The sequence below is a fragment of the Spea bombifrons genome, chromosome 3, assembly GCF_027358695.1.
Source record: "Spea bombifrons isolate aSpeBom1 chromosome 3, aSpeBom1.2.pri, whole genome shotgun sequence".
Taxonomy (NCBI): domain Eukaryota; kingdom Metazoa; phylum Chordata; class Amphibia; order Anura; family Pelobatidae; genus Spea; species Spea bombifrons.
In genome coordinates this window covers 79,620,798-79,643,441 of record NC_071089.1, presented here as the reverse complement: position 1 = coordinate 79,643,441, position 22,644 = coordinate 79,620,798, and the positions used below count along the sequence as shown (strand labels likewise).

The 22,644-nt window shown below is 37.1% G+C and overlaps 1 protein-coding gene across 1 annotated transcript in view; it reads left to right on the top strand.

Annotated features, from left to right (window-relative positions):
- Positions 1–1,533: 1,533 nt before the first annotated feature.
- The window catches only part of ARHGEF10 (Rho guanine nucleotide exchange factor 10), a 62,429-nt gene continuing 41,318 nt past the window's right edge, over positions 1,534–22,644 (top strand). Inside the window, exons 1-8 of the mRNA XM_053460360.1 lie at positions 1,534–1,654; positions 14,640–14,738; positions 17,132–17,299; positions 17,979–18,287; positions 18,719–18,782; positions 19,865–19,944; positions 20,559–20,615; positions 21,251–21,420. Of these exons, the coding sequence (XP_053316335.1) occupies positions 14,681–14,738; positions 17,132–17,299; positions 17,979–18,287; positions 18,719–18,782; positions 19,865–19,944; positions 20,559–20,615; positions 21,251–21,420 (906 nt within the window). The 5' untranslated portion in view covers positions 1,534–1,654; positions 14,640–14,680. The remainder of the gene's footprint in view (positions 1,655–14,639; positions 14,739–17,131; positions 17,300–17,978; positions 18,288–18,718; positions 18,783–19,864; positions 19,945–20,558; positions 20,616–21,250; positions 21,421–22,644) is intronic.

Here is a 22,644-nt window from a genome sequence, read left to right as displayed (position 1 = left end):
TTTGAGATTATGTTCTGTAATAAAAAGTCACATCAGATTGCTTGTTTTAGACATCTCTTTGTAACATGGTTTGTGATGTACTACAGAATTGTTTGTATTCTATTTTCTAATCGGTTGGTATAAGTAAAAAAAAAATGTTAAAAACACTTATCCGGAGTAGTAAAAAAATGCGAAAGAAGTTTCAACATTGAACACACTGAAATATCTTATGCGGTTTTCATCTTTTCATTCTTTTACTGTACAGAGCATGTTAGCACATGAGCATATCTGGAAGTGCCTGGAGCAGATGCTAGATTTCTAAATCTGATTCAAGAGACAATGTTGTGTACACATATAAAGCTGAAGTATTACATTATATACTGTTTCATTTACTTTTTCCTGTTCATTGGCCAGGTTCGCCGATGGCCTTTTTAAGCTGCTCTGCTAATTTTATCCCCCAAATCTCATTCGGCCCCCGTTCCACTTCCACTTCAAGCCAAGTTTGAAATCTCTCCTATTCCTAGTTGAACATCTCCTCCAATCTAAACTTTTCCCAGCAGCAATTCCATCCTATACTATACCTCTTAGTTTTAACCCAGGGCAGATGTTTTAAATACGTGCAACATTACAACAAAATTGTAAAATGTATTTATTAGCCAAGTATTAGATATCGTTGAAAAAAGCTGTTCCGGTTACATACATTCTTGAAAATGTCCCTGACAATCACACCAAAGAAGAATGTGAGTACTTTAATATGTTTACTTTCATAAATATATATATCTATAGATATATATATATCTATAGATATATATATATATCTATAGATATAGATATATATACGATATATATATATATCTATAGATATATATATATATCTATATATATATATATATATATATATATATATATATATATATATTATATATATATATTAGCGCACAGACCCCCACCCTTATGGTTTGCCAAGCCAGCCCTGGAGATGACTGGTGGGAAATGTGTTTGGCTCAAAATTTGGGGGGGCCAAAATAATTTATAGGGACTATAAAGCTATAATATGAATTACGGTACATATGATGGCTGGAAACAATCTTGTCATTTTCTTGCACTGGGTCTAGGAAAACATGGTCCAGGAGTGAATGGCGAGAAGGAGCTACTCGGCCAAAAGTGGTACATTAAAATGATCCCATTATTTTATATGTCCCAATGGTATTCATCTAAAGTCTCACAGTCCTTTCTAGTGACAGTCTTTTTCCCTCCTTCCACAGCTGTTGGAGGGTAAGCCATTGGGCTGGTCAGGTGACCCCAGAGGAATGCAGTCGATGAGCATTACAAGTATGTAGGGGGGGGGCGACAGCGAGAGGCACAGTTTCCAAACCTTCAGCTTTGTTGCAGCAAATCCCACTGACGTTTGGGAGCAGTCTTTGACTGACAGCAGCCTCCACCAATAGAGGAGGAAGCCTGCAGCCCACCGACCAATCAGCGACTCATCTCAGCTCCAGCAGCCCGTGTTCACTTCAGTTTGAAAAAAAAAAAAGATTGGAGAAGAAATGAAGTAAAAGGGGGCTTGCACAATTGTTGCCAGCGGGCAAGGCTGCAGAACAAGCACTATATAGGCTACTAACAGGGAGTCAGGGGCCACCTCTGCAAACTATTGCATGCCATTCTACTGAATATGGTGAGTGTTTGTGTCTCATTCCAATTAGCCGGGTGTATGGGAAAGGAGTTTTTTTAGGTTGTAATAAAGGAGTTACGTGTTTGCCTGAAGATCACAGGGAATCACATTGTAACAATTGCTGAATTTACTCATCTTTGGTGCATAATGCTCTTTAATTTAACCACTTATAAACCATGATGAACATTCCCACCAGTTCTTCTATGGGTTTGGAGTCAGGATTCTCTGGCTTTTAAGAGTTAAATCTACACGCATCCCACTTTCAGGCTGCTCGTTACATTTGAAGCAAGCAGAGTGCTGGGCTGTGTTTTGAATTGCTAGTAAAATGTTGGATTCTATGGAATAGTATCTTTTTTTTTTGGTATGATGTGGCAGTGAGTAGTCCATATTTCATTCCTTACAATACACAATAGAATAGTTTTAGCCAAGACTCTTGGATCTGCTACTTGACTCTTTTCTGACCCCATTTCAGAATGAGCTGCATACTTTTATCTGCCATACATTGCATACCTGTTCTATTAACCCATTCAACATCTTTATTTTTCTTTACCTGTCTGTTTATATTTATTCTGTACATTACCAAACTGTTGTTTTCATCGCCTTGCAAATGTATACATTTAAAAAAAAACATAACATGAGTCGAATGTATGAAGTGTAATCGGTACGTTACTTTGTATGATCGTTTATATCTTTGTCCTAAAGCCGTATGTTTTTAGTTTCTTTTCTGTTTGCCGTGAGGATTGTTGTTCTAAACATGTGCATCCTAAATGTCTCACAAGCCTCTTGTTTGGACACCTGCTGCAGCCCGGCAGGGACCCCGCCACAAACTCCTGCATCTGTCGCTTTCTTCAAATATTGAGCCAAGATGCCTTTGAATACATAAAATGCACCAGAGCATCTTTCGCCATCTTAACCCTTTGCATAATAGAGGACTTCTCCCGGTGCATAGATCAACCATCTTGTGCCTATTGTGAAAATGCTTGAAGCCGATCTCTTCCTAAATCCTAGATTTTACAGTTCTATGGACTAACTATCTGTTTAAAGATTTAAATAAGCAAAGTAGAATTTGACAGCACATAAGAACAATTCAACCTCTACCACTTCTGCTAGGAGGCTGTTCCACTAATCTACCACATCTCAGTTACATAACAAAACCTTACCTTACGTGTAACCATGAGAAAAGGCATTGTAGCTTCCTTTTCGCAAGTTTTGCACAATTATCTGTTATCCGCCTGATTGTTAAATTGCCAATTGGTTTAGGCAGCGTTTGTAAGGGTGTTCTAAGGAGGGATTAGATTCTGCTGATTCCGCCACCGTGAGACACATTTCAAACTCCATAAGGTGCACAGATAACTTAAATATCTGCCAAACCATTATATTGACTGCTGCAAACCCTACAAGCTATGGGTAGTGTAAAGTGGTAAATGTAGTTATGATACAATCTGTGATCTGTTGTGAAACTGCAACTCCCAATGTGCTTATCCATCAGTAGACGTGGCATTTTTCTTGAAGGATACTAGCTGAGCATTTTAGGAGCTATGGAGTATTTTGTATAAAATTAGATTTTGATACAAAGTTTGAAAACCAAATAGCTATGGTCATAGGACCACTTTTCAAACCTTGTACAAGAATAAATTGTTATACAAACGCATGGTTCAAATGATGTGATATAATTGTAATTAAACAAAGATCTAAACAATAATTGCAATTATACATAACCATTTAGGATGAACAACCCAACCCTGCTCCTTAATAACAACAAATAAGATTTTAAAAAAAGTCAAAGTACAATTAAATCATGGTACCATTGTCAATATTTTTGTCAGACCCCTGTTTAAGAAACGAAAATGCTGGCCCATGTTTCTGCTTAACGTTCACTGTCCCTTTTAAGAATAAAAAATGAAATATTCCATTATTCTGATTACTTGGAGGAGAAGTACAAGCCAGAACTGAGATGCTTTCAGTGGGTTCCTGCGTGTGACCAACAATGCACTACAGACAGCTCACAGACCAATAGCTGTAATTTTGCAAGAACCGTAAAAGGCCGCCATCATGGGTGCACAAACATTATGGTTGTATGTGGCACGGCTCTCCCGGGAGGGGCCCACGTCCTCCTCCATTAAAAAGTTCTGCACTGGACAACTAATTAGAGGGGGGCTGGAAGAGGAGCCCTCACTAGGGTGAAGGAGGTCTCAGCCAATCAGGGGAGACTTCTCAACTCTCCTGTAACTGACACTCCACTATAGAAGAAAGCATACTAAAGTACTTTGTGAGAATACACATTCTTAAAAAAGATCTAGGCCTTAGCTGAGGTAGAAGCTGCCACTTAGCTGCTGTCCTCCTCCTTGTGGTCCAACAATGATTATTTATTACAAGGTTGTAATGATAACTAATGGAGTCCTTGATCTCAAGAGGGTGAGACATATAATGAAAGTGTTTTATTTATTTGAATGTTACAGAACAGTTTTATATTCTGGAATACAGCTAAACAGTAATATTATTTAAAGCAATGCAGCTGATACGACATGGATCTGGAAAAATATGTTGTTACAGGCTCATGTCTGAAGCCTACAAATAAAATTCCTGAACTCATCAACCAGGAAAACCCATTAAGGCGTGCATTCTCTTTGCCTGGGTCTACTCGTTGCACATCATGGTGATACTAAAGGACTAGAGGGTCAGATGTTTGGATATAATGTAAGAAAGATTTTCTTTATTGAGAAGGTAGTAGATCAATAAGGAGCCTCCCAGCAAAAGTGATAGAGGCTAATATTCAGAGGGAATATAAATATGTGTGGCATAGGTGTAAAGCTGTCCTAATTATCCTTTTTATGGCATTTTAAAAATGGATCAACTAGAAGGACTGAATTGTTCTCATCAACCTTCAAACCTTGTTTCTAAATGTAAATGGAGCTCCGTTGCTCTAAAAACCTAAGGACCTTTAAAAACATCTGTCTTTCTGTAGTTATTTTAGTTATTTCTTCTTAAACTTGTCACATTCTGCCCTATAGGATATTATGACATTTTGTATATTGCTGATAATTTGTCTTCATCCATCATCGATGGTTATTTTATATTTCATCAGCCCCCAGGAAATATTCTTACCCCTTCTTATATCTATCTCTCTCTCTTTGTGTTCTACATTGACCTTATAGCTGTTTAGTCCTTAACCCCTTAACGTCCATTGCCGGGTCAGGCACGTCATGCAAAACGGTCACTTAACGACCTATGACGTACCTGACACGTCATGGGACTTAAACAAGCTTAGAAAGTGATCAACGATCACTTTCTAAGCTTAAACGGTGTTGCTGTAATGCCTCGATGTCGAGGCATTCAGCAACACCGAGATCGGCATGATGGGCCATGTCTGGCCCCTCCCCGGGGCGTCAACAGCCGCCATACATTGTATGGCGGCGGACGCCCGTTTTAAAAGCGTTTAGGAGGCGATCAACGATCACCTCCTAAACGTCAATGGTGTCGCTGGAATGCCTCGATCAGGAGGCATCCAGCGACACCAAACACTTACCTCTGGGTGGGCTGTGACCGCTCCGGAGAGCGGTCACAGCCGCAGCTGCACGTTGTCTTCGCCATCCGCAAGATGGCGGCGGCCCGGGAAAAAGAATAATAAAGTTTTAAAAGTTCTCTAGTGAACTCTGGCTCCACTTGCAGGTTGAATACAGGTACTGCATTCAACCATACAAGTCAATGGAGCCCAGCTTTCTAATCACTATGTGATTAGTAAAATATTATAAAAAAAAAAATATTAAAAAAAAAGGAAAAAAAGAAAAAGCTTAAAAAAAACATGGTAACATTTAAAAATTATTATGCTTTAGAGGAACTATCCAGTTCCAGCAAAATGTAAAAAAAAAGTCCAAAAAGAGTAAAATAAATAAAATAAAAAAATAAAGTTTATTGTTATGAGCAAGTGCTAAAATTAGCGCTGTATCTTCCCAAAAATCCTGACATGGAAAAATTTAAATAAAAGCATTTCAAATACCCAAGGGGTGTCTAATTTAAAAAAAACTAATGGTTTGATGGGGTAAATTGGAGTGGCCGGGCTCAAAGATAGGGCATAGGCACAGACTGACCGAAATGGGGGGAAAAAAAAGCGCACTTCCAAAATGTGGCATTTTAACCCCAAACACCAGACAAACCCATACATGTGGGGTATGACTGAACTCGGGAGATGTTCCTGAACACATATTAGGGTGTTGTTTGATAGTGACGTATACCTAGAGCTATAAATTTATACCCAAAGTACAATTTGTGTGAAAAAAATACAAAAAAAAATACTACCACAAAGTGTGGCAAAGGCTGGTGGTAGAATCTGATGCATGGAAAGGGTTAAATACTACCATTTTAAGTACCTTGGGGTGTCTAGTTTTCAAAAATATATGGTTTTATGAGGTAAATTGTAGTGGCCAGGCTCAAAGATAGGGCATAGGCACAGACTGACCAAAATAGGGGGAAAAAAGCGCACTTCCCAAATGTGGCCTTTTAACCCCAAACAGCAGTCAAACCCATGCATGGGTGGTATCACTGTACTCGAGAGATGTTGTTGAACACATATTAGGGTGTTGTTTGATAGTGACGTATACCTGGAGCTATAAATGTATACCCAAAGTACAATTTGTGTAAAAAAAAATACCAAAAAAATACTAACACAAAGTGTGGCAAAGGCTGGTGGTAGAATCTCATGCATGGAAAGGGTTAAAATACTAGCATTTGAAATACCTTGGGGTGTCTAGTTTTCAAAAATATATGGTTTGATGGGGTAAATTGAATTAGCCGGCTTCAAAGATGGTCCTATTAGGACATGGGGGCAGAATGACCAGAGGTAAAAGTTCCAAGTTAAAAAATGTGCACTTCCTAAATGTGGCGTTTTACCTCCCAAACAACCCAACAAACCCATGCATGAGGGGTATCACTGTACTCGGGAGATGTTGCTGAACACATATTGGGGTGTTGTTTGAAAGTGATGTATACCAGGAGCTGTAAATCCATACCTGAAGAGCAATTGTAGCGATAAAAAAACACAAAATAAATTACTACCACAAAGTTTGACAAAGGCTGATGGTAGAATTAGTGCATGGAAAGAGTTAAAATTGTAGCATTTGAAATACCTTGGGGTGTCTAGTTTTCAAAAATATATGATTTGATGGGGTAAATTGCATTGGCCGGCTTCAAAGATACCCGAAATGGCACATGGGGGGAAGAATTACCAGATTTGGAAAAAATGGTTTTGAAATAGCAAAACGCTACTTGTACTTAATGCTCCATAATGTGCAGAAAAAAGCAAAAAAACATAAAAACATTGGGTATTTCTAAACTCAGGACAAATAGTAGAATATATTTAGTAGGTTTTTTCATTAGCTTTTTTGGATGAGTAAAAGATTTTTGGGGTAAAAGTCAGAAAATGGGTTTTTTTTTTACATTTTTCATCATATTTTATTATTTTTTTTATGGGAAATTAGATAATATGATTAAAACAATGGTATCTGAAGAAAGCCCTTCTTGTGCTGAAAAAAACAACATATAATTTGTGTGGGTTCACTAAATGAGTGAAGAGAAAATTACATCTAAACACGAACACCGCAAAAGTGTTAAAACAGCCTCGGTCCCAATGGTACAAAAGGTAAAACACAGCCTGGTCCTTAAGGGGTTAAGAATAAGAATTAAAGGTGCTAGTCCACTAAACAAAACATAGTTTGTGCAGATTTGACATTCTTCTCTGAAGTTTTGAGTTTTATACTCCTCATTGTTCTCGTACTGAGGAATACTCTACATCCCTAGTGGACCCAGGTCATCTTGACTTTTGCAAGGTGCCAACGTCTCGTAATCCCACAGAATCATTAATGCAAGAGCGTGGCGATTTTTCACAGTGACTTCCTAGTAACTGCAAATTAGGCTAATTTACAGCAACACAGCATTTATGCATGCAGGACACGTGAGAGCGCGGAGACCAGGGAGACAGTTCTGTTTTGCCCTATCTATGTTTTGTCTACAGTAACATAACGGTACGGGAGAGATCACTTAATGGGAAGTTTAAATCATGCATAGAAACATAGAATTTAATGGCAGATACGGACCATTTGGCCCATCTAGTCTACCGATTTTTCCTGATGTGGAGACTCAATCCTTCAGCCCTTGTTCTCTTCATTGATTTAGAATAGCTTTATGTTTACCCCATGTATGTTTACATTTCCTCATTGTATTAGCCTTTACAATTTTGACTGGAAGGCGTTTTTACTTATTTACCACCCTCTTGGTAAACCTTGAGAAAAGGCAGTTGATATCCAGGGCTGCATCTTGGTCCAATTATTAGAAGAACCTTTCTTTCTCCACAGATCTCTATTACTGGCCACTGGGTGCACTTCAGAAAAATGGTGGAGCCAGTGACGTACTGGGGGGGGATGGGGTCTTCCCTAAGTGCCTCTCATCAGGAGGTGCCACACTGGGACACAGGAGCAGGTTGTCTCAGGGTCAGTCCACGTCAGTGTCTGAATGTACAGTAACATCGGTTGAAGCCTTGGTGTGGGGTTACTGGTCACACCATGGGCTGACCACATCCTAATTCAACCAGTCTGAGCATCTGTGATCTTTATAGTATGGATGACTGACCTTGATAAAAATGGTTGAATTTACACTAGTCATTTTTTAAATTAAAGGTTATTATCTCTTAACATAATTTGAAATGGTGCACAAAACAACAAAGAGGGTACTCCGTAACCATGCTTAAGAGGTAGAGCTCAAAGAGAAAAAGCAAAAATGGAGCCTAAAGAGGAGGGCTGAGATCAAAAGAGGAAGGGGTGAAGTTTACAGCAGAAGAGGTGTGGCCTGGGCAGAAAAGGATGGGGCAGATTAAGGTTAGGGGGCACGTGAGTTTAGTCAGGTTTAGGGCAGCATAAAACCCAAGATATTCCACTGTTGATATATTTTTCCCATTGTAAACATTAGGTCGGCTTTTAATATGCATTATTTTAATCAGTAAACAACATCATGTTGATAGATATAGCACCATAATACTCTGTAGTGCTGCACAATGGAATTCGAAATATAATTGCTTATTGCAGATGTCGAGATGCAAGTGTGGGATGTCAGGACTTTAGTGTTCTTTTTCCTGTTGCTAGGAGAACTGAGCACAGAGGTATTTATATCCCATTGTCTGTGTGTAGGGAGATGCTTAGCCTTCTCCTCCCTTCTATCTAGAAACCACTACAGCACTATGTGCATCCATGGCACCTTTTTTTATCTGGGGGGAAAGTATAATCAAGTATCTCAAATAGACTGGTCTGTGAAAAAGGAAGGAACTAATATTCACTCATTTGAAACAACTTAAAGGCGAGGGCTAATTTAGGAGCCTTGGGCCCTGGAGCAATTTTACAGGAATAGGCCTCTTATCATATGGCCAACTAACTGAAACATAGTGGGGGGGGGGACCTTGGTTTGCCGCAATGAAATATGATACCTGTTGTGCGGTTTAAAAATAATAAAAAAATGTATACTTTTGTTTGTTGTAAAAATGTGTTTTTCCATTCAAAAACTAAAATCTTAAAGCAAAATTTCTTTGATCTTCTACTTCTCTGGTTTTCCTGAAGATAAGAGCCCTCTCAGATACCAAGCATGTGTAGCTTTATATGTTTTCCTATGTTGACCCAATAAATGTATCGGCTTCGACGAAATACTCAATTTTAATACATTTAAAACGTATGTCCTTAATAGTGTGCTGTATGATTTGTTTCAACAAATGCAGTATTCGGAAAATTATTTTTATATTGTCATTTATTTAATGAAATATAGTTGATCTTGCAAGATCAGTTGATTTATATGAACGTGAAATTTTTAATGATTCATGATTTTTCCACTCTGTATTTGTCGGTCAGGGTGGAGTCCTTTATAGAAGGGTGTGAAACATCTGCCCTGAAGTAGGTAAAGTCATTGTTACAGATTTACTTGTTCAGACTGGGGTGCTAAGCTCCAAGATCCACTGCTTTAAAGGCACGGCACACAAAAACGAAAACAGAAATAAAAGTGTATGGAGGATTACCGTAAGTGCTAGATACAGGATTATGTTGCTAATAAATTATGTGAACCAAATATATCTATTGATTTAAAATAATTATATGCAATGACATAAACTTAATCAAACAGAAACTAACAAATACATCCCATGGCTTAGTTAACCCCTTTAAGATACTGTATAACTCAGGGGTTGACAAATTTGGCCTGGATCTAAGAGCCAGCCAAAAACACGTAAGAGACAGTTTTTTTTTTTTGTTTTTTTTTTTTTCCTAATCATGTTTATTTTCGTATATTTAACATTTAGTCATACCTCCCTTCTAAAGTGATTCTCCACCATCTTAAGTCCGCTTAATATTAAACTATTATATGGATGTTAGTTTAGAAATATGTCCCATTCTAAAGACAATAAAGATATCACACAAAATATACTGTATGCAAAGCTAAAAGAAGTATTGATCAAAACGTAAAATAATTGGAAAATATATGCTAATGATTTAATAAAGAATTGATACATTTGTGAAAACATACAATAATACATTATATTAGCAAATCAAATTAATAATTCATTAAAATGAAATTGCTAAATAAATTGTAATTAACAAACGCTTACCCACTACGCACTATGCTAAAATCATATGCTCACAAACACACACACTTCAGTCACACATGCTAACGCCATACACTAAAACACAAGCACTATATGCTGACTTACACTAATACTGCCGTACAATAACACACAAAAAACACCACATGCTAACACCACACTCTTATACAAATGCACAGACTATCCAACAACATACACTGACTCTGGCACTGTATACACACACACATTGATAACAGCACTACAGTGCACACACTGACTTTGACACTATACATACACACACACACAGTGGCTCTGACACTATACATACTCACGCTGACTAACAAGAAGGTTAAGTAAGAAGGTTTTCATCACTTTACTAAATGCAAAATGAGTTAACAAGAAGAAAAGTCTAAATCAAAAATATTTGGTGTGATCACCTTTTAAAACAGCATCAATTCTTCTAGGTAAACATTTTTTAAGGAACTTAGCAGGTAGTTTGGTATGAAGTTTAGTAGGAACTAACTTGGAGAGCTAACCTCGGTTCTTCTGTGGATCTAGCAGGCTTAGTTGCCTCTCTCTCTTCATGTAATCCCAGGCAGACCTGGTGTTGTTGAGATGAGGGCTTTGTGGGAGTCGAATCATTACTTTCAGGACTCCTTGTTCTTTTTTACTCTGAAGATAGTTCTTAATGACTTTGGCTGTATGTTTTGAGTTTTTGTCGTGCTGCAGAATAAACTTGGGAACAATCCGATTCCTCCTTGATGATATTGCATGATGGATAAATATTTGCAGCATGCTCGCACCTGCTTGGTAGGCCTCATTTTACACATTTGGATTATTTGTACCTGGGACTAGTTTAGCGCACTGTTATTTTTCTTTTCCATGGATAAATATCTGCCTGTATTTCTGAGGTTTTCGGCAATAGTTGCTTGGCCTTGTTTCCTCATCGGGGGTATGGCTTTTTGGCTGCAAGTCTTCCATGAAGACCACTTCTGACTAGGTTTCTCCGGTTGGTAGATGGGTGCACCAGGGTCCCGCCTTTTTTCTGCCAATGCTGAGCTCATCACACTGCTGGAAATCTTTCGATTATGAAGTAAGCATGGATGTGTCTTTCATCTGTTTCCTTGACTGACCCCTGACCTGAACATTGCCATTTCTTTGTGCTTCTTCAAAAGAACTTGGACAAAACATCTGGAAACATCTGTCTGCCTGAACATTTACGTCTGAGAGAGACCTTGGTGATACACTATAACTTTCTTGTCATGTTGCTGTGCCCAGTCTTGACATTTTATATTTTTGACATTAAACTATTTTCAGCACGTTGTTAATGAGCTGGTGGCTGTTCCTCATCCAGTTTTATTCCTCCTATGCAGCTGTTTCTGTTTCAGTTAATAATTGAGTTACAGCCTTACACATTGATCATTAGTACCTGTTTGGTGTAATCGCTCGTACAGACTTTTAAAATCCTGGTGCCAAAACTTGGCCTGGGGAGACCACCGTGCGAGCAACTCTATTGGTTGCCTGCATGGGTCCTCTCTTGCATCAACCAATGGGCGCTCTTATCGACATTTAACTCCTGACAGCGAACCTACGGATTTCTGCTCCCATTAACCCCTGCGCTGCTGCGTAGATAAGGTATGCCAGATGGGGAAGTAACCAGGGAGATTAGTAAATGAAGACGAAGATTCTTTGTGTTGTGTGTCTTTGTATTATACGTTTTTGCGGCCACCATGTTTGTTTCTTTGGTATTCAGGCTGAACAACGAAACGCACCCTTCGTGTTCGTTTTCATGTTTGCCCGAATACGAATGCACAAGTCTAGTATGTGTATGTATATATATATATATATATATATATATATATATATATATATATATATATAATATAAACCTTTCCATAGCAGTCCGTGTCAATGGTTTATTTAGTTATTCACAAAAAGATTTATTTTCATACTTTTATCAGTTCTATAACAGTGTCAAATAATGCAGTTTTGCCAGTTTGTTAAATTATTTGATGAGCAATGTGGTACATTGGTGTGTCATGTCTGTTATTCTATTAAAGATGCTGTTCCATCTACGATGCTTTCCCTAAACGCAGCATTAGCTCCATATTGCCTAGCACTGTTCCTAGAGATTCTTTAGTTGTGTAAGATTTTGTGTCATTCATATTCTCACCAGAACACTTACTTTCTTGTGAGCCATTTTTATTTCTTACGCTTTACGAAAAGCAATTCAGATGTAATTAACACCTGAAGTGTCACAGTCATAAATTGCGATTTAGCTGAACAAGCAGACACAGGACTCATGGTTAGTACAAAAGATAAACAGAATACAAATGAAACAAAAAGCACTTTTATGTAACTACACAACTTTTACATTAAGGGGAAAAACTAAACTTTTTGTAATGGTGTCAGGGAATGATTGTAATTGATTGGATATCTTTTTTGTTTTCCCTTAGCAAACTGGGTTTGAGAATTAACACCTTTTAAGGGGTGATTATTGTGAGTATGTAGCTGCCTGTGGCTGTAGCGCAGTATTCTTAGTACGTAAAGGCAGCAGTACTTTACAGTAACGTCCTATGTGTCAAATCCAGTGTACTTTCGCGTCCTTCCACCAGCTGTTTGCAACATTCATCCTCTGCCAGGTGTAATTTTAGCCATCTGTTTCCTCAGTCCTTTTTTGCTGACTTAGTTAATTGTCAGATGCAGAAAAACACCACAAAACCAGGCAGTGGGCTTAAAATAACGAATGTTCGGACAACATGTTTTTACTTGCGCAAAGTACAGAAATGGATGTATTTACGTGTGTATCAGATACAAGCACCTACATATGAATGCTGTTCATTCATATACAATTCTTTCATTCTGGCCTTGGAAAGGATGCTTTACCGGTGACATAAGAAATATTACGCTCCATTGTAATAACAAGGAAGACAGATAAAGGATTCCTGGTCCAAGTGAAGATGGTGATCTTTCGGGGGCTCATAAACTAATAATACAATTGGGCTATTCCTTAGAAGTGACTGTTCTCCGGTAGAGAGTCAGTGTCTGCATCCATGGTTTTACAACCTAGAAAAAGAAACTCTATGTACAGATCTCAATTCCAGCTTCAGAAGTTCAACTTCTTGCCCCCTGTTGTGATGTTGCAATCTTAGTTTTCCAGATTTAGCACAGTGAATTACAGGCACAGATTATCTGCAGTTAGGCATATTCCTTGATCCACGGGAATCCACATTATTTCCAGTTCTTTGTTTGCGATTCTTAAAGGGCAACTTTAGTTTTTCTAGCTGTTACTTTTAAAGCGTGTTATTTTCTGTTTCAAAACAATCATGGTTCTTTTAAATAGAAACAATGTTTTTATCAGCAGTTACTTGGCGTATTTTTCTGATTTGTCTCTGTTAACAATAAAAATATACAAAAATAGAGGGGCGCGCAACCTAAAAGGCATAAAAATTCAGATTCGCAGGTTGTTGCTAGAATAATAATAATGTCTGATAAGTACACAAAACAAAGGGAGAATTCAGTGCATACCCAGTAAATACTATTTTTTTTTTTTTTTTTTTTTTTTTAAACCACCTAACTAAGGCATAAATATTGGGCATTCCTTCACACTATATGGCCATATATTGCTCAGCCCCCCCTACGTGAAAGTGCCGCACATTTGGCGAGTCCTTTTGATGGCTGTATTGGTTACCAAGCAGATTAGCGGGAGTGCTTTGCATTTAAATCCAAAATGGACTCTCAAGCAATTTAAAACCTACTCTGTTTCATATCCCAGTCTTAAATGCAAATATACTAGGTCCCTTGGTATACTTATTTGTTGTAAACTTTTTTTTAAAGCCTGAGCCTTAATAACATAGCGGGAGTCTCTAAACTAACACAAGTCTAGGAGGAAAGTAATTGGAAAAATGTGGAGAATATCAGAAAAATATCACATGATCCTATGGCTCTCTATTGATCTGTTTGTAAAGAGGTTTATTGGACCCCTTTTTCTTCAGCGCTATGCTACAATACCCTGTTCAGTACTTTACTACTTTTTCCCCCCTGGGACTTTCTTTTATAGATTAAAATAACATTTTATTCCGCTGTGTATGTGTGTGGGAGATTCCCATCTTGCTGTCCCATCACATTTTTTATAAATTGCTGCCTCGGCCTTACAGAGAAACAGCACAATGGTAAGAAATCTATAGAAAGTCTGGAAAGTGTGTTAATATTTCCTTCTCGGACAGACAAACTTCTTTTACAAGGGTTTACATGTGCGCCCTGTGAGTAGAGGGAAGATCATTTGTTGATAGCTCTCTAGAACATTTTTCAAGTCTTCTGTGGCTCATCTGGAAAATAATACAAAATGATGGAAAGGTTCTCTAATTTTTTTTTTCATCCTAGGAATTGTGAAGTGATATGTTTTGAATAACAGACAGACAAATATGGAGAATTCAGAGAATTTAGATACAGATGATTTCCCTCCCCCTCCACCTCCTGAAGGTAAAACAAAGATCTGGCAAATCTGATTCCATGCGTGTATTTTTCATTTTTTTGGTGAATCAGGGACGGTAAGATAAATGATGAGTTGAAAAAAACATGTAAACCTGTAAAAAGAATGCAGTTGGAACATAGGTTTTACTTAACAGGCAGGTCTATTTTTTTCTACGTTTTTGGTTAATTTTTTTTTTTCAATTTCTATAAAGAGTTTTTTCGTTTTTCAAACTTCAGATTAATGATTTGAAAGACTATAGCATGCTAAAGGGTAATCATGGTGAATGATTAGTTACATGATACTGATTTTAATCAATAGAACTCTGTGCTGTCTTCACACTTTACATATCTCTCCCTATCCCTGCATAATCAGTTCTCAGCTCCTGAAGACTCACCCTTTCCTCTAGTAACCCTAACTTTACACCAAATCCAATTCCCTGGCTTTATATGAAAAAAATTCTCCTTGCCTCCAAGGCTCATCCCGATCCTATTTCTCAGCTATGATATACCAGCACACCCTCTGAGTCTCCTCCTATAACAGCTAACGCTCCCTTTTGGCTAAAAGCCTTTTCTCCTTTCATTCCTTATCTCTGGAGCTCCCTACCACCAAACATTCACTAAGCTTCACCTCCCCAGAGCTTCAAAAGCAAACTAAAGAACACATTTTTACTGCAGCACTACCATGAGTACTTACTTTAATATGCTCAATCAGATCTCTCATAAATTGCCCTTCTCCCCCCTTTTACCTGTATGTCTTCTCTCTCCTTGCTACAACAGGCTGTTGGCACTTCTTGGCAAGGACCTCTTATCTTATCCATAATCATAAAGTGTGTATGACTCCTGCACTTATTAAAAAACTGTATTTATTCTACTTCACCATTATTATACTATAAATTGTAAAGCATACTTGTTAGCAGTAAATGCATAAAAATATACAGCTGCAATCAAAATTATTCAATCCCCGTTGCAAATCAGGTTTATTGTCAACCAGGTGAACAAATCAATGAAAAGCAATTGAAAAAGCTCAACACAATGAATGGTTCAAGTGGTTTCTCCAAATTCAACTGAAAATGCAACTTATAATGACTTCTTCAGCTGAATTTGGGGAAACCACTTGAAGCATGTGTTGTGTTGAGCTATTTCAATGTCTTTTGTTTGAGTTGTTCATTGCAAACAGCGTAACGTCTGTAAATGTTGACAATATACCTGATTTGCATTGCAGATTTATACATTTTGATTGTAACTGTACATATTGCTAAATGCTTTTTTTTAAAAAAAAAAAAAAAAAAAAGTTCTACATATTGGAGAAAAAAACATTATATTATAGAGGAATGAACATCCCTTTTGAGCTGATTCTTTTTTTTTATTCATTATAAGCCCACATGTAAGACATAGATTATATACATCTACCTACACAATCTTTTCGGAGCGCATATGGAGATCTCTTTATGATGACGAGCGTTAGACGGACCCTTAGCTACAGCTGCGTTGTTTAGAAATGATGTGTGTTACTGTAACACAAAGGAAATAGCTGGGGCAGGGTGACATGAGGGGGCTGCAAGCTGGAAAGGGCTGCGGACAGTAAACGGATTGTTTTTATCAAAGGTCCCTTGTCAGCCGTGCTTGACACATTCTGGGGCCTTGACGGAAAGACAAGACTATTTAAAATTGAAGCAAACCGAACTCATTATAGACAAATACAGGTCGTTTGTTTCCTACAATGGCCTTTAGATTAAACATTCTGACATGATTTTTTTCAGAGTCCTTTAAGAATGATATTTTGACTTTGTCCTCTTTATAACCTTTTTATAATCATTAAGAGTATGTAGTTCGAATAAGGCCCTAAAGCATTGCCATGATTTTACATCTGATTTATAGTTTTTACATTGAATCTGTCAGGGCCAGTTAAGGATGCTTGCTGAGGTTTCAGTGCACTTGGCCATGGCAGTCCTCTGGCCCCTGAGGGCCTCGTGCTCGATCTGTGTGCAATTGTGAATGTCTTATTTCAGACACGATGTGTAACCTTGGGTCGCAGAGGCGTAGGGTTTGTTGCTTACCTATATGGCAATAAGGTCAACTATGCTCTATTCTTTTTTAAATTAGCCTTACAATTAAAAAAAAAAAAAATCCATGTTATTGTAAATGCAGGATAAAAGTACGCAATAACTGATTGTTTACATCATATTTTAAAACATGATTGTACTATTAGTAAAATAATTGTATATTAGGGAAACATAATCAGGGTTGCAAAAAGATATATAATTGTAGTAGATGTCAGAAAGTAAAATACTCTTTGTAGACAACATCTATGGATCTGTAAGACCTTATACTGTCACTTGTTCCGCAATGGAATTCTATGTATTTCACGTGTTACAATGTGATTGTACCTTTTAAATCCCTAGTATTTGAGAATCAATTCCTGTTCAGTGCTGATGCCGACGATGAAGACGAAGAAGGGGAGAAATTCGACTTTGACAGTGGTGACGAGGCCCCGGAAGCTGACAGACAACTCCTGGCAACGGGTGAGAATGAACTTAATGACGTAGTATCAAAATCACCACGCTCCGCAGGTGATTCTTATAATAAATTAATTATATAATGACCAAAAAAATAAATGTTTGTGAAATTCACAGCCGACCTGTAGATTATTTGCAGATCATTGTTAATGCTATAATTCCTTTTCTCTATAATAGGCTTACTATTTCAGATTAGAGAAGCAGCAGATTTGTTAATTTTACTAAAATGCTACTTTGCTGTTTAGAATATCTTTACAATGGAGTGGTGAAACAGTATTATACGAAAGTGTCAACGCTAATTGTAATACAAAAATGCTGATGCTTCTCTGGAAACCAGCTGGTGGCTGGAGAAGATAGAGGGAACCCTCAAGCTCTATTTTTTTATTTAATTTTAGTAAATTGAACTAGGCTAGCATGTGAGTGCCTAATAGCTTTCAATAAAATGCTTGTTTTTATAAGTATTTTTTGTTGATTTATAAATCTTTATGATAGAGTGATACAATGAAAAAGGCAATAATAACTAAAGTTTATCATATTCATTGGGTGAACATTAGTTAGTTAGTGTGTTGCGTATAACATCATCCATGCAAAATGTGCAGCTTGTATTTCTGTGTGTGTTCTTAATGTACATTTCTCTTCTTTTAGAAATAAAAATGATAAAACAACATTAATTCATTAAAATAATTATTTTTAAATGTACAGTTTATGATGTATTTTTCTTTTGCGATCCAAGAACTAGCCCATCCCACTGAAGGCAATGAAGAAGCTTCATTTCAAAAGGAGTTACCAGCAGAGCCTGACACAGGCTCTACACCAAAGAAAGTGAACCCGTATTCTGTAATTGATATAGCACCTATCCAAGAAGGGGATTCAGCAATATCTCTAGAACCTCCTTCCACTGAAGAAAGCACTAGCCCTCGTGTGCCCAGTGGCTACTCTGTTCCTGTCCCGTGCGGCTATGCAGTTCCCTCAAACCTACCATTGTTAGTGCCAGCGTACTCTACTCCAGTTATAATTCGGAATATATCTGTTGATGAACAAGGTACGGTAAATGATTAAATAGTCTCTAATGTAGATTGGTTGCTGACTTCTTCTACAGAGCATTACAGACTAAGGGTTTTAGTACAAATAAGAGTTTTTAGTAGGCCGTGTTGCATTTTTGGCCAAGGTAACTGGCTTAAGTGTAGGGCATGTGTCAAACAAGAGCAAGTCACAATACCCATGATGCTGCTCACCGACGCAACCGCCAGGCATCTGCTCTGTTTTTGCATCAAAAACAATGAAGTTTTATGACTTATTTAGACTTTCTAACTAAGCCAAATCAAATTTCTGTCACTTTTAGGCCATAATTTGTTCACTTAATGTAGAATGTGAATAATAATAGTGAGAGTTATGTATGTATGTATGTGTGTGTGTGTGTATATGTATGTATGTATATATATATATATATAATGATTATTTTGTCCTCCGCAGGTGTTCAAGGAGTTGTAGCAAATCCTCAGTGTCATCCAATCAACTTGGATGATCCCCATTCTAGGTCTGTACTTTTAATTAGGATTATACTTTACCTTTTGGTATTCTCATGTATGCATAATTATCTACAGGTTTTTGCTCCACTATTATCAGAATGGTCTTTAAATTGTTATTGATGGCTTGCCAATTTATCATACAAACTGATTATTTTTGTTGAATAATTACACTTATACTGTAGTTAAATACAATGAGAATCCTAGTGAGCTTCAGCTGCAAGGAAGAATGAGCTACAAGGCTCGACTTGCCATATACACAAACCAGGTGGCTACCTAGTGTGGTGAGCTGGTAGGAAAACTGCAATTAGGGCCATTCATGTGCTAGCAAGTTCATGTAAAGTATAGAAGGTGACAATGGAATCTTAGCTCTTCTAGGGTACTAATAAAAGCTAGGAACCCTATAGAAAATACTTGTATTATATGTGAACTTATTTTAGATTTACAATTTCTAATAATGCCACATCTATTGAACTATTACAATGCCCCCCTTCACAGAAACAATTTAATCCTGTAAAGAAACCTGATTTAATACTTTCATGTTGTTTTTCTTTTGCTCCAATAAGAAACAAAACAAATGTGCTTAAGAGGTCATTGTTTTCCATTCATGTAGAAAAGTTAGGTGTGTATTAGCTTTTATATGACAATTGTCTGTTCTTAAATATAGTGTAGCCTGTAAATTGCTGTAGAGTCATTGTTACTTTTAATGCTAATACACTACATTATTTTGCAGTAAACCCTGATTGATAATATACACACATATATATGTATATATATATATATATATAATATATATATATATATATCAGACGGGTCAAGCCGGTTGAGTACCTGAAAGCTCTTAGTGGGATCATGCAGGGGCATTTGAGTGCTATCTGGAAATAGCTGCAGTTTTTAGGTAGTTAGCTATGAACTAGGTTATAAAAGGTCCATAATGTAATATTTGAGTCCTAGAAAACTCCCCTACTGGGCTGAAACTAATATACTATACCATTACCTTTTCACCTCCACCTTTTATAGTCGTCACTCTGAAAAGCAGTATGCAGTTAATTTTTACATGACTGACCGGCTTAAAATGTTTTATTTTTTAAAGCGAAGATTTCCATTCATCCAAAGAAGATGATGTGTTGGCCAAGTGGGTTGCAGATCCTGCTAATACAGAGTGGATGGAAAGTAGGTATTCTGCCCCTTTACATGCTTATTGTCATCAGAGTGATGTGTAGTTGTGGTAACTTTTAAACACAATCTTTGGTTTCATATTGGTTCTAGTCTAGGAAAGGTTTTTCTGATAAAAGTCATACAGAAAATTAGAACTTCAAGTTAATGCTGCTAAAGGCGGATCTACAAGTTATTGAATCATAAGGTGTAATTAGTTTTTCACACATGGCTTCTCCCTTTTGGCTTTATTTTTGTTGAATAAACCATGACACGGTGCAATATGCCATCTGAAGTAAGGAATTAGGAACAGTTGATTATTATTATGTCCTGATATGTAAAACCATAGAATTCCAAGAGGGTGTACTTTCTTTTTCACATGATTGTACATACATATAGGCATATACACACATAATTCTAGGGAAAAGTTCTGTGTGTGGAGTGATCCTTGTTTTATTCTGTTATTTGCATAGATCATATCACCAATGTTTTCCTTTGGAAAAAAGTAAATGAAGCTTGTGTGTTGAAGCCTTTTTTAAACAAAGAATGTATGCTTTTTGGCTTTGTTCGAAAATATTGATTGTGGTTGGAAAGATTATTATACATTTTTTAAGCTGGTGTCTGTCTTCCAGATCCTGATGAAGTTATCTATGATGATGTTCCAAGGGAAAATTCTGATTCTGCCACAGGTAAGGTATTGTCCTATAACGGTAATTGTGTGAAGTTCATTTGTTAATCCACACATTAATTTGTATGGATTTTACTAGTGTTTTTTTTTTCTTTACATCGCATTTGCCGTGAATAATGTGGTTTGATATACAGCAGCTCAGCATATGTAAAATGCATTGCTACAAACCATGCACGTATGCTTCATTTAACTTTAGTGTACACTGGATGTTTAGATTAAATAATGATTAGTGTACAGCTTCTGTCAGCAACCCTTCATATGCCAACTGTATTGTTAAAGTATATGTTAAAACAACGTTAAGAGTCATTTCAAACCGAAATGTTCTTTTGTTGTTTGGTATTGGCTAGTAATGCTATACCAGTATATTTAACGACAACATTAAAATAGTGTGACATTTATCTTTGGATTCATTCTAGTTAGAAACAATATGTGCCATTTTATGACTGATGATCTTTACCTGCTAATGGCATAGTGATGCTAAATTTTAGCATTTAAGAACAAAAGTTAGCAATCCCTGATTTTGCAAATAGAGCAGGATCCTTTTTCTGATCGAATTACTCAATCTTAAAAATGCCAAGTGAACAGTTTGTGTATTTTAACACATTTTTTGTCTTATTTCACTTTTTCCCATCAAAGATCCAGAGGAGATGATATATGATGATGTGGAAAATGGAGAAGATGGTGGCAACAGTTCCTTGGATTATGGTTGGAGTTCTAGCGAGTTTGAAAGCTATGAAGAACAGAGTGATCCTGAAACGAAACATGGAGTCCCTAACTCTTTCCTCCGAGCGGGGAATACAAAACACGTAAGTATCTCAACTATGTCACTATAATCAGCAGATACATCTCAGGAAGGCTACCTTTATGAGTACTTTCTGGGCCCCTGCTACTTCTTTGCTACTCTTTCATTTACCTCTATTTTCTACATGTGCCACAAATGGCAAATCCATGGTGGTTTAGTTGGAGGGAACAGATTGGCTTCTATTAAACTGACCTGGGTTTGTTCAATACCATCACAACAATCATATTCATATTTTTATACATTTTTATTTAGTGCTAACAGATCTTATTAGTGCTTTATAGTTTACAGTATAATTAAAAGGGAAGGTACAATAAGAACAGTCATGTAAGAACTGTAATCTAAATTTTGATCTGAATACATTGGGGTAGAAGGGCCCTTAGCAGTGGTATAGAGTACAGATGCAATCATCGGTAGAGGAAGTGTGAGAAGAGATAGCTATCTGCCAGTGGAGACCACTGCATACTCCAATATGTAGAATAGCAGAGGATATTAGGAAACAATCTAAATGTAATATTAAGAGTTGGATCCGGAATGTGTTCTTCTTTTGTTTACCATCCTCAATGCAGATACGGAATACATCTGTCAATTAGTTTTTCTTTTCACCTTTCTTCTCATTACTTCTTCCATCTTGCAGCTATCTGTGTGCTTGACAAAATGTTCCTAATCCAGACCCAATTGCTGTGTCTACAGAACCTTCCCCAACTTCAACGTTGTTTTGTGGGTTTTGGAATTGCTAAGTAAACATGTACAGGCCAAGTCAGTGGCTGCATTTATCAGCTTCTATTATTCCTAGTCCTTACTAGTCAGTGGGAAGTCTACATCAGCTTTATATTGAATTATAAACCAGCTTCCACCTTACCTCTGCTAGTCTTATATAGATATATTCTCTGCAGTATTAAGGCCTAAGGTTATAAAAGTTCAAGAAGATGATTTTGGTTAAGAAAACAAAACATAACTTTATTTTAGCTGTTTTGCTTAAGTTTATCGGTGACCACAGCTCACTTCTACTTCTATGCACAGCCTCCAGTTTTTCGAATTGAATTTCTGCTAACAAGTAGTGTCGTTGTAAACGGGCCACCCATGAACACATATTATATGAAATTATTTATTTGCACTCATTGCAAGTCAAACATGCCCTATTTTTTTCTCTTTAACTTAGCTGTGTAATTTATTCAAAGCCCAAGCTGTTTTAACTTCAGTTGTTAAATCATTCCCTGTATTTTGGGAA